General features: G+C 34.7%; 1 protein-coding gene across 3 annotated transcripts in view; it reads right to left on the bottom strand.

The window, feature by feature from the left end:
* Window positions 1-19,892, bottom strand: part of LOC134680901 (uncharacterized) — a 36,838-nt gene that overhangs the window by 11,626 nt on the left and 5,320 nt on the right. Inside the window, exons 1-2 of one of the 3 annotated variants that reach the window (XM_063540208.1) lie at window positions 10,200-10,339; window positions 3,148-3,639 (exon numbers count right to left, since the gene is read on the bottom strand). In XM_063540208.1, coding sequence (XP_063396278.1) covers window positions 3,148-3,619 — 472 coding nt within the window. In that variant the 5' untranslated portion in view covers window positions 3,620-3,639; window positions 10,200-10,339. Of the gene's footprint in view, window positions 1-3,147; window positions 3,640-5,741; window positions 5,771-10,199; window positions 10,340-19,892 lie in introns of those variants that run through there. The other 2 variants (XM_063540201.1, XM_063540194.1) reach the window with 2 other exon arrangements.

Genomic DNA, 19,892 nt, shown 5'->3' with positions numbered 1-19,892 from the left:
AACATTTAGTTTGGTAATATTTTTACAATATACATGTACATGACTCTAGCTATAACGCGTCAAAATGTTAAATAACGTAACAGTATGATATCCTAAAAGCATATTGAAAAAATAGTTGTAGAAACCACCGATAGCTGCATGTTTCAAAACGACCATATTTGGAATAAAATCGAAAAAATACTATTATAGCGTTTCGTCAGCATTAGAAGTACCAAAATAATGTATTTTTGTATTTGATATTTGTGATTTTTATTACATTTTGTATATTTGCGATTTATAAGGTCATTGGAATGAAAACATACATGTATCCAACCATTATTCCGTAATAGGGCATAACATAAATCTAAACCGGAGCATGTATTTCGTATCAATTTACGCAACTAAAACAGCTTGGTTGCCGCAAATATAAAAGTGCTAATTCAAATATTATGACACATGACATCTTTTAATATTTCCTTATTTGTAATATAATACTAGCACTAGTATGTTTAAAGACGGGGGAAAGGGGTTTGACTGTTATGCTGCTATGGGGTAATTTAATTCTTTGTTATCTGTTATTTTGAAAATATATTTGCTGTTAGCTGTTATTGTCTTATTCTTTGTTAGCTGTTATGGGGCTTTTAGTTTTTTTGTTATCTGTTATTGTGATAATGTATTTGCTGTTAACTGTTATTGAAAATTGGAATGTTAGCATTTTTTTTTTTGGACAGTCAATATTCGGTATAAATGGAAGATCATTGGACATTGGGGTCTACCACTACTAATATGTTTGTCCCGTATTCAGAGAAGATTTCCATTAACATATACCCATAACAGATGTGAGGTCCAGGACAATTCAAGTATTTAAATTTCTTTTCGTTGAGACTTGGGGTTTTTCCCCTGTGATACTATTTATAAGTTCAAGGTTGGTTAGTGAGAGTAGTTGTATAACAAGTTCTTGTTTTGGTTATAAATATAGATGGGTAAAATATGCTCGTGAAATACTTTGGCGGTTTAAAAGGTTATATTATATAAAGAAAATTTGCGGGTGTCATTTATCGAAAGTGCTCGCTCACAGTAACTACGACAGTTTTTGCAGTTTATTGTGTCATAAGAATGTGAACATATATATGAGGATGAATTGTTTAATTATAGTCCATTTAAATGTATTGGACAAATGTGTTTGTATTTATAATATGTTGGTTTATAATGTTATTAAACATTGCTTACTAGAAAAGAAAAAAGAAGTTACTGCGAGCAACTAAACCTTTATCTAGAGTTTTGTTTTATTTATTATACCAAGGATTTTGTAAAGAAATGTTTTAAATTCGGACGAGCATGCCGACGGAGAATTTAAATCTTATGATTATCCTATGTAATAAATCCATTTTTTTTATGAATGCATATTTAGAATTATCTTAATTTTTTTTAATGTTCCTTGTTTACCATACAATCATATTAAATTAAAACAATTCTTAATATGACAAAAAGGAAAACATATGGCCAGGAATATCTGACAAGGATCTCAATTAAGGACTAGGTCCTAACAACCAGTTAACCTTTTATATAATATGGTACATAGACTCAGCTCTGTGCTTTTTTTAAAAGCAGAACCAAATGCAATGTACATTGAAAGTTCCAACCATGTACTTGGGTCCGAAGCTGCTCATAACTCATTACAAAAAAAGATTTATTTCGTTTCAAGCCATTGTTTCCCTACTAAACTATGTATTCTACTTACTAGTACACTTAGTAAAATCAAAAACCTCATCTGATAAAAAATTGTTCAAATAAGGCCTTTGAAAATAGTGGAATAAATTGCTTTTGATGTGTCAAAATTCGTTCGAAGTACTTGATAAATATAGCATGCTTATAATTGGTGCTTTTGATTTTTCTACCCTATATACCACTTTGCCTCATAGCCTTATTAAGAAAAATTCACACACCTCATTAAATGGTCATTTAGAAAAAGTCAGAATATTCCAACTCTTTTAGGTCATTTTTTTTATTAGCAACAAAGGGAGCTTCAGTCATTATATATATACAATACACCAACGTTTCTTCATGAGAACTGCTGAAAGCATTTTGAGTTATTTTTGAAAACTAGAAAATACCACCTTTTTCTAATGAATAAAATCCCTGAACTCAATAACATAACATCTAAAATTAATAAAAATCGAAAGGGACTTTACAACAATAGATTTAAATATTTCAGCAAAGTTTCATGAGAACTGCTGAAAACATTTTTGTGTTAATGTCTAAAACTGGAAAATCCCCCCTTTTTGAATTAATAAAACCTGTTAACTCGGAAACGTAAAATCTAAAATTTATAAAAAAAAATGAAAGAGTCATCATGTTATTAGATATAAACAATTCATCAACATTCCTTGCTTTGTGAAAGCATTTTTGAGATATTATCAGAAAACTGAGAAAAAAAACCCACCAATTACATTGAATAAAAACCCATTACCCAGAAACTTAAAATCTAAAATTTATATAAAAAAGGGAGCTCACGTCAATAGATATGTAACAATTTCCCAAAGTTTAATGCAAATTGGTTAAAGAGTTTTTGAGTTAAATAATGTCCGACATGTTGACAACAGACGGACAACAGATAATACGTTCCGTAAACGAGCGTATAGAAAAAAATATTATAATACATTGAGTAGTAATTTAAACAAATATCTAGTAAATTAATACTAAAACATAGTCATAGAAAAGGGAATGCATTACAAAGGATTATATCCGTAATAAGAAATACTGAATTATCAAAGACAGAATTGTTTTAATATTTCATTTACTGTTATCTGTTTTTGTCCATTTTAATTCCTTGTTATCTGTTATGATCCAAATCAATTTGCTGTTTTGCTGTTATTGGGACCCCCCTTGCCCCCCTTTAAACAGTACTGTAAAATGAATCAATAAATACTTTTATTTTTGGTACCTCAAATTTTCTTATTATACGAGCAAAAATACAATCGCCATCTTATAATATTTACTTCAAGCATGATTTTCTATTGAATTAACAAACATATACCCTTCATGTACATGTATTCGGACTCACTAGGCTATCCATCGCTACTTACCGAAAGAGGGCGCTCGATCATTCGAGTTACTTTAGTCCATAATACAAGCATGCATCGCTTATTCAGAAAACATAAGACTTACCCGTTATACATTTGACTATCAGATCGAAAATCTGAGCGCTATTGAAATGCCGGCCTCCCCAAGTACTGGTATGTAGTGGCAGTGACGATTTCCATACATGAATACATTTGAACATTTTTAATGGTAAAGGAATTGAACATTTTTCCATGATCACCGACACAATTCTGTGCCTCCCCTTCGTATCGATATACTTCATTATTGCAATATTTATCATGGCTTGGCATCGTTCGTCAGCTAGGAAATTGTTTGTGATGAATAAAACTGTAGATTTTGATTGGTCTATTTCGTCATCAACTATGGCTTGTAGTACTGGTTGTCCCGTTGTTGGATCAAAATCATTGACCAGACATCCTCGTCTCTTAAAATATTTGACCACTGGCTCAATACGAATGGAATCACGTTCGCAATAAGAACAGAACACATGGTATCTTTCTGTATCCAACCGAAGGAACGCTTTACACCTGCTATTCATATTATGGCACCGTCAACAATCTGAAAAAAAATATTGGAAAACACTATCATGTAATCACGCAGGAATGATTCAGCTTTTGTTTTAAATTTGGATATATTGTATACACAGTCATATTATTTTTTTCTCGTGAATTTCAAATAGAAAAAGATAACTTAAAAGGACGTGGGATCTGCCTTATTTGAAAAACAAAATGATTAACATCGAAAAAAAAAAAGCCGCATGATTTTGTCATTTTAAAGCTTTAATTTCACATGAAAAGTGCTTTACTTCCTTATTTGAAAAAAAGATATCTGATGATTTGAAAGCTCGTGTATTGATCCTTTTTATTGACCTATTGTAAAAAAGAATATGGATGCATATGTATTTTTTTTATATCTTCTGATAATGCGACGTAAATAAAAACTATACTTGGAAAGGTTGTGGTAGAAAATCATTAAAAACAGGTCATTGATATCAATTATTATTAATTTTCGTCACTTTCTTTGACGAGATTATTTATTTTCACTTCTTACAAGGACTGCGAATCATTTCAAAAAGCCTAACTCCCTCCCTCCATAACAACATTCGATTACGTCAAAGTGTTAAACAGAATGTTTTTAATTAAGAAATAATTCCTTCGTAGCATGCTCTATGCTCATTTTAACATGGGTAGGCATTATATTTGTCGATATTTTACATTGAGCGTTAGCGAGGTGTAAAATGTGGTCAAATATAATGCCTACAGTACCCATGTTAAAATGAGCATAGAGCATGACACGAAGGAATTATTTCGATTCTAATAGGACAAATACTGTATTTTTATAGGTCGAAGCGTACGAAAATACCGTAGAAATGTTTGGCTTTTCCCGTTTCCTCCCCGAGGAGTCTGTACATTACATTTTATATTTGATAAGTTTAAAACTATGAGCAGGGTAAATATATGTTGTTTTATAAAATATATATAATAAAAGTTTATGCTAGCTGCTCAAATGTATACATTTTAAAAGATAACGATGGAAATAACTTTAATACATGTGTAAGTTCGTGCGCATGTGTCAAACATATTTTTTATGCTCATTAGAACACGGCTTTGTTTACAAAGCGTAATAAGGACGTAATATTAGAATATTAACTATATTTGATTTAAGTTAAAAAGCAGCATTTGTTTACTCCAACCTGCGGTCTAACAAAATTTCATTGAAGTGGAATACGATTTAAACGCAAATGCAAATAAAGAGATGCAGTATGATTGCCAATGAGACACCAATAAACTAGAGGACAAGGATTTCAACAACTAGAGAGCAATGTATGGCATTCGACAATAAACAAAACCCATACCGTATAAGCAATCTATAAAAGCCCTAGGCATAACAAAATGAGATACGATTCAAAAGAGAAACCCAACGGTCTGATCAGTACAACACACGAAAAACAAAGAAGTTAGACAGAAACCAACGACCATCACTACCTTCTGCCCTCGCGACAGGCATGTGTGTACTTGGAGCGTGCCGGGATTAAACAAGTTTTGGGCGCTCAACACTTCCTTAAATACGTTACAGTGTGTAACAGAACTTTGCTTGTATATATTTTTTTTGTGTTGCCAACTTACATTTACATTAAGATGCTGATTATTTTTTTGTTTACCGCCTAATTGCAAATATCATATTGATATTTGAGGCGCAACATTTAGACTTATACTTGAAAAAAGAGTGTTTGGTGGTTCGTTACGTCCATCTCCACTTTATTTTAGGTCTATACAAAGTCAGGCTATCAGAGAATTGTGTTGTTTGTCTTTGTGTGTATGTGTTTTGTTTTCGAAGGGATATTGTATTGGTTAGGTCTGCCCAATATACATGAAAATTACTATTATCCTTTATTTGTTTTAGACTCTTAAAATGTAGACAAATATTCTGTTAAATAGCTGTTGGCAGAAGAGAGCATGTCACTTTCTCCAAACGTGTATGTGGTTAAAAATGGTTAGATGAATTAGTATTGCGACCTTGATCAAAGATTGAATGTTTAACCGACACTTTATAGGAACTTGAAGGATACTAGTATATGTATTTAATTTGTTTCTGGTTCTATAACTACTTAATCAAAGTATATGTTAAGATATAAACTAAGTACTGATCGTTTTACTTACATTTAACTTGCTTGTATTCCATTTCAAGAAAGAAAATATAGTATACTATTTAAACCTACATGAATAATAAACCAAAAAAGATGTTTTATAATAAAAACATCAATAAAACTAACTAAATATAGATTTTTAATAACAAAAACATTCCCCAAACTATTCAAGCATTTCACGCTGCAGTAATCCGGTTTTTAAATCACATATGTGTATTCCTATAGTTACCCACACGTTAATATTAAGTTATCTTGACACCAACATATATTTTAACTATATAGTCATATGCGGCGAATAAAATGTATTTATTAGACAATACTGCAGAAGGATGTCACTAAAGCTGAAGTAGGCATATCCTTAAAAAGTTTTATTATACATTATCCTGAGGTCTTGCGAACAGATTTGTTTCCCTCATAATTTACATACTAGTATATTGTTTTCTTTCTTATACCGTAGATATCATAATACTCTACCCCTTTCCCACTGACTTTCTAAACTACTTTCTATCAAAAATGTGAGACAAAAGACAAATAAAAACATGTTTCGAAGAAAAAACAGCCTATGACAAATAACAAAGTTTATGAACAAACTTCAGTCAATAAATTTTAAATAATAGTTATCAAAGGTACCAGGATTATAATTTAGTACCCCAGACGCGCGTTTCGTCTACATAAGACTCATCAGTGACGCTCAAATCAAAATATTTATAAAACCAAAACAAGTACAAAGTTGAAGAGCATTGAGGATCCAAAATTCCAAAAAGTTGTGCGACTAAGGTAATCTATGCCTTGGATAAGAAAATCCTTAGTTTTTCGAAAAATTCAAAGTTTTGTAAACAGAAAATTTATAAAAATGACCACATTATTGATATTCATGTCAACACCGAAGTGTTGACTACTGGGCTGGTGATACCCTCGGGGACGAAACGTCCACCAGCAGTGGCATCGACCAAGTGGTGTTAATAGTTATCAAAGGTACCAGGATTATAATTAAGTACGCCAGACGCGAGTTTCGTCTTCATAAGACTCATCAGTGACGCTCAAATCAAAATTTTTATAAAACCAAACAAGTAAAGTTGTGCCAAATACGGCTAAGGTAATCTATGACTGGGATAAGAAAATCCTTAGTTTTTCGAAAAATTCAAAGTTCTGTGAACAGGAAATTTATAAAGATAACCACATTATTGATATTCATGTCAACACCGAAGTTGGGCTGTTGATACCCTCGGGGACGAAACGTGGCAACAGGTGATACAAGAAGCTCTGAAAAGGTAAACGAATTTAGCTCTATATTACTGCAACCGTCGTTTTCATAATCGAAGCAAAGAGAATGGTATTGTGACTAAGATAATTCGTGGTTATCTGTGAGCTTAGTAGTGCATGTATATTACATGTATATATAACACAATTATGACCTATTTAAGAGATGAATTCAACTTTACCACTAGGAACCGTTTGCTCAATATCTCCCTTTAAAACAACAATCCTCCATCAAGGAAATTGTGATAGGTAATGCAATCTCTGGGTTATAAAATCAATACCGAACGAGTAGTTAGTTTTACGATACCTATGGTGGTTACAACAGAAAAGTGATTGGAACAAAAAATATTTGAAATATTCAAAATAGAAAGAAGATCCCTGTCTGTTAAAAATATGGGCGAACTGTTTGTTTTTTCGTTCGACTGTAACACTTTTTGCTTTTTCCCATCGATTTTTTTCTTTTTTTCCCTCGATGGGGGTTGTTGTCTTGGTATTCACATATGTTAACTCGATGTCTTTCGCCGTGCAGTAGAGTCTATATACAAGACAGAACATCAATCGGTGGTGGAGGATGTATGAGTTTACAGCCACGTCAGGTCATAATGGAAGAGTACGATACCCTTCAGGTTTGATACCAACGCTTAAAACTGTTTGAAGGGTCCGTAAGTGGCCTGTTGCAAGGGAAACCATTATGAACAAAAGTCAAACTACAGTGGCAACTATAATACAATAACAGAATGAGAGCATTTTTACATGATATGAAATTGAACCCTTTTTTGTACTAAAACAACATGATGGACTAGATTTTTTACGTGCTACATGCATATCACAGATAGACGTGTTATTTTACCCTTGTATATGCTAAGCAAATGGTTGAAAAAGAAAGCAATTAAAAAGGAAACTTTTGCACTGTAGCCCAAATATCCTTACAAAAAGAGAATGAAAGCAAAGCAATACAAAACATAAACAAACTCACCATTAATGGTTTCCTTTGTCAATGAACATTTAAATAGCATGTGATATTTGTCAATATTGAATTCAATTCTTAGTGCACAAATGTAACATACCTGGAGAAATACTTCCCTTTAAAAGCCAAGGTAAAAACGGATTAAGATTTATTCATATTTGGGTCAATGGCGAAGAATGATGTAGTAAAAAGTTTCAATGACAGCCGGATCGATATAATGCAAACTACTAGACTTAGCATTGTTTGACAATTCGGGACCTTTCAGCCTCTTCTAAGACATAAACAAACTGCGTTTACTTTACTATGATAACCAATATAACAGTTATCTACTGTTTTAGTCCTATATGACATGTAACTCCATTTTGTACCAAATACGACTCACTTTCTTAAAAATTTTAGTCTTTGACAATGTACCTCTTCTTATTTATACTTGATACAATGAGAACTGGTACGTTTATTTTCGTTGACTGCCAATTATGGGTTGCATAGAGATGACTAAACGCATTTAAAAGCCCTTTTAGGGAATTCATATAATGAGTAGTTGTTACAAGCTGGTCCACAGAACGGTTGCCTCTACGTTATTGTTGTCGTCCTAAACATGCACGAAATGTTAGCCACTGGACATTAGGCAGCCAACAATCGATCAATCATTATTGTTGTTTTGGTTCACTCTCAAATAAGAATGGTTAAGGTTACAGAAAAGGGTAGAACATACCAATGTTGAAATCAAACACATTAAATCAAAGAAAACATACAATGGTCAAAAAGAGCTTTAGCTACACGAAGTAATTAATCCTCTGCTACATTGAAGGAGTATAAAAACGCGATGAAGGAAACAAAAAACAGAAGTTACCAGTAGACTAATGGTTTGGTACACCCCACCCCAATGTAATACGTGGGTCTGACTCATGAATGGCAAATGTTTTTATTTGGGGATGTATAATATTTGAACCCAACTGAAAAATAGATATGCCATCAACTTTTAGATGTCAGATGTTGAAAGGGGGTGTTATAGCTTTCAAGCTTTCATGACAGAGGGGAGGGGTGTTTATAGATATAAGAAGGTTCTATCGAAGAGGGTGGTATAAAAGCTCAACACTTAATAGAAAATATGTGAGCTTGCAAGCGATTCAGACTAGAGAGACTGTACTAATAAGTTGATACAAGAATTTTTCTATTCGTGTTCAAATTAAGAAAGTGTTCATCGTGAATTTGTGGTAAAAATCCACACAAATATTTAAAATATATATATATATATATATATCTTTTATTAACCACAACATGACAAAAATACATTTAATCAGGTGAATAATAAAACTATATGGTTGTTTATAAGAGTCGATATTCAAAGATATATCATAGTTACAAAACATGTCCGAACACCGATAGAATCCTGGGACTATTCACACAAAATCATTTTTTTTTACATCCTACTTAGGTTTAAGGGAGCTCGCTTCTCAGTTTCAAAGAAATTAACTTTTCAAATCACTAGTTTATATTGATAAGGAATTAATAAAGGAATCCAAAAAGCAAAAAAAAATATATATAGGTCACCGTGCTTGTTTTCGAGATATGAGCCATTGAAAATTTGGCGGGAAAATATTCTCTCTTGACTTTTTATAGCTTTATCATTGACAAGTTAAAGTTCTAAAAAACTGTTAAAAAGTAATTAAAATTTTATAAGACTCTTACAAATGGCTTATCATTATACATGTTAAAGAATTTCAAAAAGAAAAATGGGGGTCACCGGGCAAATTTTTTCAAGGCATTTAAATGAATAAAAACAGAGGATTCCTAAAATCTGACAAAAAATCCAAAACATGACAAGCCAGCTTCCTTAAGAATGAAACTTTTTTCCCGATCAGTGCTTTTTCTTTATTGTCCGTTAAACGGCTATCTTAATAATTATGTTGTTTGTCTTTGTTTGTATGTGTTTGGTTTTCAGAGGGATATTGTATTGGTGAGGTCTGCTCAACATATTTGAAAACTACTTTTATCATTTTTTTGTATTAGACTCTTAAAATGTAGAGAATTATTCTGTTAAATAGCTGTCATGTCACTTTCCCTTATCTTGTCTGTTGTTAAAAAATGTTAGATTAATTGTTAATGCGACCCTGATAAAACTTTGAATATTTAGTCGACACTTTATAGGATATTAAAGGATATGCATATGATTTTCTCTGGTGCTGTATCTACTTAGTCAAAGCATCTGTTAAAATACTAAGTACTGAAACTTTTACTTACATTTTACTTGCTTGTATTCCAATTCAAGACATACTGATTTCCAAAAGAGTATAATACATGATTTTTTTTAAACATGACACAAATCAAAATAGATGTTTATTAATTAAAACATCAATAAAACTACCTAAATATAGATTTTTAATAACAGCAACATCATTCAAACTTTTAAAGTATTTCACGCTGAAGTAATCCGGTTTTTAAGAGTAAAATCCTTCACATATTTTTATTTTTCATAGCTTCCTCAAATTAATATTAAATAAATTGAAAACAACTTATATTCAACTACATAGCCATATATATATATATATATATATATCGTATACGGTAGTCGATGTCATAACGCGCCCTACCCCTTCCCCACTTACTTTCTAAACTACTTGCTATGAACATGTTAGACAAAATATAAAAAAAAACATATTTCGGAGAAAAACCAGCCCCATGACAGCAAACCAAAAACTATGAAAACTACAGTCAATAAAATTTTAAATAACGGGTGATATAAGACGTTCCGAAAGTGTAGACAAATCCAGCTCCATATTATTGCAACTACCGTGTTGTTTATGGCAGGTACACATTCTGTGTTTTCATAATCGAAGCAAAGAGAACGATATTGTGACTAAGATAATTCTTGGTTATATGTGGGCTTATTAGTACACTCATGCATATTACATATAAACAATCAACACAATCATGACCCATCTATTAAAGAGATGAATTCAAGAAAACTGTGAAAGGAATTCGAAACGAATCTCTGGGTTATTTAAACAATACCGAACGAGTAGTTAATTTAACTATTCATATGTAGGTTACAACAGACAAGTGATTGGAACGAAAAACATTCAATACTCAAAACAGAAAGAAGATCCCCATAAAAAAACGTTGGATAGGTGGATTTTATTTTGTTTGACTGAAATGCCAGCTTCAAAGATAAGTGACATTTGTGCTTTGACCTATCGATTTTTGGAGTTGTTGTCTTTGGTATTAAAATATGTTTACTGGACGTCTTTCAGGTTACCGTAGTAGAATCCTTATTATAGAGGGACGATCAATTGTTGTTGCAAGATGCTCGAGGACATAGTCACGTCCGGTCATAAAGGGAGATAACGAAACTCTACAGGTTTAACAAAAAATGTTAAATTGTTTGAAGGATCTGTAGGTAGACTGTTGCAAACTTGATTGATATTATTTAAACGTACAGTGGCAACTGTTACATTCATATCAGAAAGAGAACAATTTTACGTGATATAAAATTGAACCAGTCTTTGTACTAGAACGACATGATGAATCAGATTTGTTATGTGCTAGTTCACAAGTAAACAGTCGACACAAGAAGAAGTTTTATCCTGACCAGTAACATTAGTCGGACTTTCTCCTTGTTCTTTTATGGCCGACGAGCCTTTACTCTGACCCGGCCTAATTGTCGCGTGCTTTGCAGAGAAGCGCAGAACATACCAAGTTTCACTTTTTCGATATTCCGGGATCAAACCTTTGACCTTTCAACAAGAAGGTCAAGACAGTTAATTCCTTTAAAACTAAATTCTAACAAGGAGAAATTAATAAAAAGATTACTACATGTAGTTTGCGTGACTAATTGTTATTATTAGTTATACCCATTCAGCTACAATACCCTCATTGAAATATAATATACGTGTATGTTTGAAGCAAATGGTTGAAAAAGAAAGCAATTAAAAAGGAACTTTTGCACTGTAGCCCAAATATCCTTACAAAATGAGAATGAAAGCAAAGCAATACAAAACATAAAAAAACTCACCATTAATGGTTTCCTTTGTTAATGAAAATTTAAATGGCATGTGATGTTTGTCAATAATGAATTTAATTCTTTAGTGCATAAATATAACATACCTGGCGAAACACTTCCCTTTAAAAGTCAAGGTAAACATCATGAACATGCGGATTAAAATACTCTGATATTCGGATTTGGGTCAATGCCGAAGGATGATGCAATGATAGACGGATCGATATCGTCCAAGCTCGGGAACTGTCAGCCACTATTAAGATATATGAACAGACTGTTTGACATTGAATATAATAGTTATCAGCTGGTTGGTCCAAATATGTTGTTAAACTCTATTATATAAACCAAACGCAACCCATTTTCTTTAACTTTCAGTTACGTCTTTCAGTTTGGCAATTTGCCTTCTCTTATTTATATTTGACACAAATGAGAACTGGTACGTTTATTTTCTTGAACTACCAGTTATGGGTCGCATAATGATTGTTATGCATGAAATATTCGCCATTGGACGTTAAGCAACCACCAATCAATCAATTGTTATTGTTGTTTTGGTTTGTCGCTCAAATAAGAATGGTTTAGGTTACAAAAAAGGGAGAAGATTCCAAGGTGGGAATCAAACACATTAAATAAAAAAAGCATACAACGGTAAAAAAGAACTAAGCAACACGAAGTAAATAATCTTCAGATACATTGAAGGATTACAAAAATCCTGTGAAGGAAACAACAACCATAAAAGACGAAACTCGTGTGCTACTGAAGTTACCGATTCCTGTTCCAATATTTACACTTATCGTAGTAGAAAGAGGGACGTTTGATGCACCCCAAAACACAGGGCGCTAGGGCGCTGACGTCATATGCGCATGCCCCGCCCCCAATATTATATGTAGGCATATACTTGCCCTAATGACGTTAGCGGAAGTAAGGAAGATGAGTCACGACGGATTGACGCAGGTCATATTTGGTCATGACGCGTTGCAACCATGAATCATCAGGATGCAAGATCAGGACATGACTCATCACATGATAATACCATGAGTCATACCGAATGCACCCCGGCCATATTTGGTCTTGTTGTGTACCTCTGACGAGTCAGACTTCCTGACGAGTCAGACTTCATGACCATATGGAAAACGACCAATGACCCTTTGCCCATATATATATGGAAATGATGACCAAATTTGGAAAAAACTTTAATTTTCACTCAAAAATCAAATTTAACATTTATGACCATATATATGGACAGCAGGGCAAGTGATCGTACCGAGAAACGTTAACTCTGGTACAAAACAAGGGAAGCAACTCTGTATATATATATATATATATATATATATATATATATATATATATATATATATATATATATATATATATTATATATCATCTTGGAGTGACAATTCAACGTTCGAGGCAAGGTCACGTGATCGTATCGAGGAACTTTGTTACAAAAAAGGAAAACAACTTTTCATGGTGTGAACATCAATCCCCGATTAATCGTATCGTGTTCGGGGCAAATAGAAAAAAATACCAACGCAGATGTCAGTTTCATATATTACATTCATTCGCACAATGCAAGCAGTTTGTCGTCGTTACTCAACAAGTCTGAAAAATCTTTCACAATGTCTTCCATGCTAATGTTTCTATATCTCGTCTTCACGAAATGTACACAATAGAGTCCGCACGTATCGGATGATCCAGGTTGCACTTGAGTCGTACTGAATCTGTATTGAGGTCCATTGGCGATGAGCACGTTCCTGAAGCGACGATGGTAATACTCCGGAGAACGTCCGAGTGAATCGAAGAATTCTGCCGGTCCCGTGGATGGAAAGTGAAACGCCACTCAATTTTTCCATCGCAGGTATCCGTGTTGACGACATAGGTCATCGGTCGGTGCGAGATGTCTGCGGGTAACTCTTCGGCACAACGTACGTCCACCGGTAACCCTTCCAACGCTTCTTCTAGTTCCGCGTCGCTCATGGGAAGTACGTCTTCGTCCGTGTCGTATTCGGAGGTATCCTCGCTGCTGTCGAGCCTCCTCGCCTTGGAGACCCTTTCCTCCTCCTCCCTGCCACACGCATGCTCTTCCAGTCCGCGGCGGTGTACAAAGACCAGTCCGCATTCTTCGCAGGCGATCAGATCGTTCGTGGTCGTTTCTTCCGTTTGGGTCGTCTCCTCTTCTCCCGCCCCCGTCAGGACGTTCGTGCGCAGTCTCTCCGTCTCGGGGGTCCCCGGTTTGACGTCGACGAGGAGATAACCGTGTCGTCTTCTCGTGGCCTTGTCGAATTGTCGCAGGAAATGTTCGGATTGACTCGGGTACATAGTCGTGCCAGGGTGGCCACGGGCTGTCGATCGATCGGATTGTCAAAGAGGACCATGTATTGACAGTTTCTTCTCTGGGTGGGGTCGATGGTGACTTCCTTCGGTGAAGAGATCGTTGATGCGGGTGTCTTTGCTGGCAAGGGTCATCAGATCGTCCAGGACCACCACGTTGCGCACTCTCGGATCGAAGAAGTCGTCGCTCTCCAGGTCGGCGGGGATGCCTCTCACAAACTCCACTGGTGGGTGCACGCCGTCTCGTACGGCGTCGTAGAGGGGTTACCACCTCTTGTACAGCCAGACGATTCTCTGCGGCGCCGGTTTGCACATCGCTTCCGCTTCTCGGAGGACTTCCGCCACGAAATGCGTCTTGCCGCAAGACGTCGGACCCGAAACGATCATGGTAAACGGGTGTCGAAACAGGAACGGGCCGGACGGCGGCTGTTCTCCCACCGCAGGCACGGAATCGTACAGTTTGGTCGTGATCTATCAGTCTCTAACATTTCTGATCCACACAAAAGTATACAGGAAAGACACAGCTGCTGTAAAGTTAGAGTTTGCTACGAATGATTTCGACAACAAAGATAGGACTAGCGTGTTATACACCATTGTGCAGATAAATCAGTTTAGATTTAGCACAAAGCAAATTTTAAAAGTGGGGTAGACAACCAAGAAATAGAAATGATGTTGGCGACCGGTGGTGGTTTTTCACAAATGTGAATTAAGTACCTTAAGATATTTTTTTCAGAGATAAGTGCCTGTGATTTTCAATGAACATAAACAAAAGTAACAACAACAATAAAATAACTGAGTTGAACTCACACATATCTACGGAAGCGTATTAGCGCCACACATTTTTTTTTTCTTTTTTTTTCCTATGTTTGCGTTATAACGCAAACCTTTGCGTTATAACGCAAACATTTTGTTATAACGCAAACCTTTGCGTTAAATGCAAACATTTTGTTATAACGCAAACCTTTGCGTTATAACGCAAACATTTTGTTATAACGCAAACCTTTGCGTTTAACGCAAACATTTTGCGTTATAACGCAAAGGTTTGCGGTTTGCGTTATAACGCAAAGGTTTGCGGTTAGCGTTATAACGCAAAGGTTTGCGTTTACGCAAAGGTTTGCGTTATAACGCAAACATAGGAAAAAAAAAAAAAAAAAAAAAATGTGTGGCGCTAATTCGCTTCCGTACATATCTATATCTATACAAGTAAAACTACATTGTAACTAAGAGTCCTTGTCCTCAGCTCTAAAGTTATAAAGGAACCTGTTTTTTTCACTTGGTTTATATTAGAAGGATTTAGAAGGTCTACTAGTTTTTGAGTATCAGATAGATTTTGAAATATAGGATTATCTAATGCCATGACATTAAAAAGTTTCATACGTAAAACATTATTTAATTTGACAGTGGAGGAGAAAGTGATTTTCATCTTCTAAGGTTTTACAAGTTAGACATGTTCTATTGTCTCGAGGTATTTTTAGATATCTGCCCTTCTCAATGAGCAAATTATGGTCACTAATTCTATTTTTTGTAAATAAACGTGTAGTTTCAAATTTTTTATATTTTAGATAAAGTTTTTGGTCTTGTTTGACTTTATTATTTTTGTAAAGAAAAAGTTTGTAATTTTCGTTTAAACTGTTTATTTTATTTTCCAGTAGTTCTGAATAAAAAAAAGCATTTGACATTAATATCCTTGCTACTCAAAGTTCAATTTCTCGTAAAGTGTGAAATTAAAAAAAAATTATTGACGTGACCGATAGTTACAGATTATCTATTCTAAGTGTTAATAAATGTGGGAAGTGAAAGGACAACCACTCCAATGATCGAGACATTTGGTCGTTCCCGCCTCATTCTGTATATGCGAATCCAAAGACAGGAGCCTGCATGTAAATCAGTGGTTGTCGTTGATTGCTGCCTGTCATTTTTGTTTGTTTGATGTCTTATTTTCTTAAAGTGAAGACGTTCGTTTTCTCGTTTGATTTGTGTACACCTGGGGTTTTCTGGGGTATTGAATTATGCTCATACCGTGCTCTGCTTCCTATCAGCAGTAACACCTTGCTATCGTGTGACCTTTTTTTGGCTTTGCGGGTAGTATGAACAAAAAGCGTCCACAGCAGAGACGGTCGTGACCTTATAATTTCTTAAGCCACCTTCTTCAATTACATATTGATAATCGACCTTCCTATGGATAGAAAATAAGTGCCTGTAGACGTTACCCTATCTGATGCCACGTGTAAAGTGAGTACCACGCTATCTTTACGTTAAAGATCATTTGCAACAAATCTTTGATGTGTCTGTAGCTGGGCTGTTGGAAAACTTCATTTCTGTCCCTATCCAATATACCATAATTTCCCAGTGTCATTCAATGATTCATGTCCCTACTCATAGTAGTTGAAATCAAAATTTACACAGACAGGCATTAACCATGAACAAAGAAGGGGAGACAATTAAGTCATCTTTCATTAAGCGAGAATAATAATTTACCATGCGATACAGGCTGAAAACACATATTACAAGTACATTGATCAGCAGATTTAACATTGTTGTGCTGATATTTAGAGTAATAACGAATATACCATGTGTATTCGTCCGTGTATCATCTTCACGTGTATTCCAATGCATGGACGTACTTAAATAATATTCATGTGACTGCATCTAACGATTCTTTACGATAGATAGTTTAGCTAATCTACAAAAGATTCCATTTCCATTCCTCATACATCTAGATTTTAGTGACGAGGAAAGGTAACACTAGTCCACTGAAAGCTGAATTTTTAGTCTAGGTGGCCGAGTGTTCTGAAACGATAGATACATTGCATGTAGTGTTGTATCGTCGATATCTCATGAGAGGCACTAGAAAATACTGTATTAACCAAGTCGTGAGAAGAAAGGCAACTCTGAGTATAATATACAGTAAGCAAATATGGTATAATTGCTAAATGCAACAAATGTCCACTAGACACCTAATGACGTGGATACAGCGAATACAAGTCACTGGTCAGCCTTCAGCAATGAACAAATCCCATACCGTTTATTAAGTTATGAAAGACCACGGCATGACGAAATTAATGTAAACATACCAAATGAGAAAACAATATTTCGTATTTTTGTACAACAGAATTAACGAGACAGTCACTGACCTACAAGCTTCTGACTTCGAATATACTTATACAGAAAGTGACAGTCATTGATTAACAGGTTCTTTGTGTTTCCAACTACAAAAGTTTCCAACTACGAAAGAGTATACAATGATAAAATGCAAGCAAAAAAAAATTACCTACTTTTTATGTAGTTACAAGGCTCTGACTGTTACCTACTTTCTATGCAGTTACAAGGCTCTGACTGTTACTTACTTTCCATACAGTGACAAGGCTCTGACTGTTACTTACTTTCCATGCATAAACAAGGCCATGACTGTTTCTTACTTTCCATGCATAAACAAGGCTCTGACTGTTACTAACTTTCTATGCAGTAACAAGGCTCTGACTGTTACTTACTTTCTATGCAATTACAAGGCTCTGACTGTTTCTTACTTTCTGTGCAGTAACAAGGCTCTGACTGTTACTCTCCTTCTTTGCATATACAAGGCTCTGACTGTTACTTACTTTCTATGCAATTACAAGGCTCTGACGGTTACATACTTTCTTTGCAGTTACAAGGCTCTGACTGTTTCTTACTTTCCATGCATTAACAAAGCTCTGACTGTTTCTTACTTTCTGCGCAGTAACAAGGCTCTGACTGTTACTTACTTTCTATGCAGTTACAAGGCTCTGACTGTTACTTTTTTCTATGCAGTTACATGGCTCTGACTGTTACTAAGTTTCTATGCAAATACAAGGCTCTTACTGTAACTTACTTTCTATGCATATACAAGGCTCTGACTGTTACATACTTTCTTTGCAGTTACAAGGCTCTGACTGTTTCTTACTTTCCATGCACATACAAGGCTCTGACTGTTACTTACTTTCTATGCAGTTACAAAGCTCTGACTGTTTCTTACTTTCTATGCTGTTACAAGGCTCTGACTGTTACTTTCTTTCTATGAATATACAAGGCTCTGACTGGTACATACTTTCTATGCAATTACAAGGCTCTGACTGTTACATACTTTCTTTGCAGTTACAAGGCTCTGACTGTTTCTTACTTTCCATGCATATACAAGGCTCTGACTGTTACCTACTTTCCATGCAGTTACAAGGCCCTGCTAGTAGCTTACTTTCTTTGCAGTTACAAGGCTTTGACTGTTTCTTACTTTCAATGCAGTAACAATTCTCTGACTGTTACTTACTTTCTATGCAGTTACAAAGCTCTGACTGGTTCTTACTTGCTATGCAGTTACAAGGCTCTGACTGTTACTTACTTTCTATGCATATACAAGGCTCTGACAGTAACTTACTTTCTATGCAGTTACAAGGCTCTGACAGTAACTTACTTTCTTTGCAGTTACAAGGCTCTGACATTTTCTAACTTTCTTTGCAGTTACAAGGCTCTGACAGTTTCCTACTTTCTTTGCATATACAAGGCTCTGATTGTTTTTTTCTTTCCATACAGTAACAAGGCTCTGACTGTTACTTACTTTCTTTGCAGTTACAAGAATTTGACTGTTACTTACTGTCTATGCAGTTACAAGGCTCTGACTGTTACTTATTTTCTATGCAATTACAAGGCTCTGACTGTTTCTTACTTTCTATGCATTTACAAGGCTCAGACTGTTTCTTACCTACTATGCAGTTACAAGGCTCTGACTGTAACTTAATTTCTTTGCAGTAACAAGGCTCTGACTGTTACTTACTTTCTATGCAGTTACAAGGCTCTGACTGTAACTTAATGTCTTTGCAGTAACAAGGCTCTGACTGTTTCTAACTTTCCATGCATATACAAGACTCTGACTGTTATTTACTTTTCTTGCAGTTACAAATCGTACATTTTGTACATCTACATGTTCCAATATTTTTTTTCAGAACAAAAGGATACGTTGAAAGTGTCGTGGGCAAATTGAAATATAATTGTATTTTTAAGTTGGAATGGCTTTCAATCGATTTTTAAGGTAATTAAATTAGATACATACATGCAAATGTCGTATTAACTTATTAAAACATCAGTTTGTTTGTCTATTTTACAATTGATAAAGTATATGTACCAAATGTTGTATCAACAAGATTTTGAAGATAGATATCAGTCAGGAAACTGAAGGCCCGAGGCTGTTCACTAGTCATATCTATGTCTTATATGGTATTTTGTACAGGATATGAGATTGATATAGGTTTTAATGTAGCATATATGATAAAATGTATTCATTTTACGGATGTTTCATATACTTTTTTACCTATCCCATGGCCAAACAAAGATATTTTACTATGCATGTTGTGATTCGTTATCTTTCAGTAGTGTTATTTCACCGTATACATGATGGGTTTTTTTTAAAACCGGTTATAGATAGTTTTTGCATAAATGAATGGGATAAATGATGATTCATTTAACTGCTAAACGGCAACTAGCCATTATGGGTAGAGCTTAGACAAGGTGCGGCTGCCCATGTTGTAAACTCCCGTATCCATTGTCGATATACTAACCAATGGGTAACATGTGGTGCGGCTTAGTTTCTCCTGATCTAC

The sequence above is a fragment of the Mytilus trossulus genome, chromosome 1 (genome assembly GCF_036588685.1).
Source record: "Mytilus trossulus isolate FHL-02 chromosome 1, PNRI_Mtr1.1.1.hap1, whole genome shotgun sequence".
Classification (NCBI taxonomy): domain Eukaryota; kingdom Metazoa; phylum Mollusca; class Bivalvia; order Mytilida; family Mytilidae; genus Mytilus; species Mytilus trossulus.
Note: the sequence above shows the minus strand (reverse complement) of the source record. Positions and strands in the feature narration are given on the sequence as shown.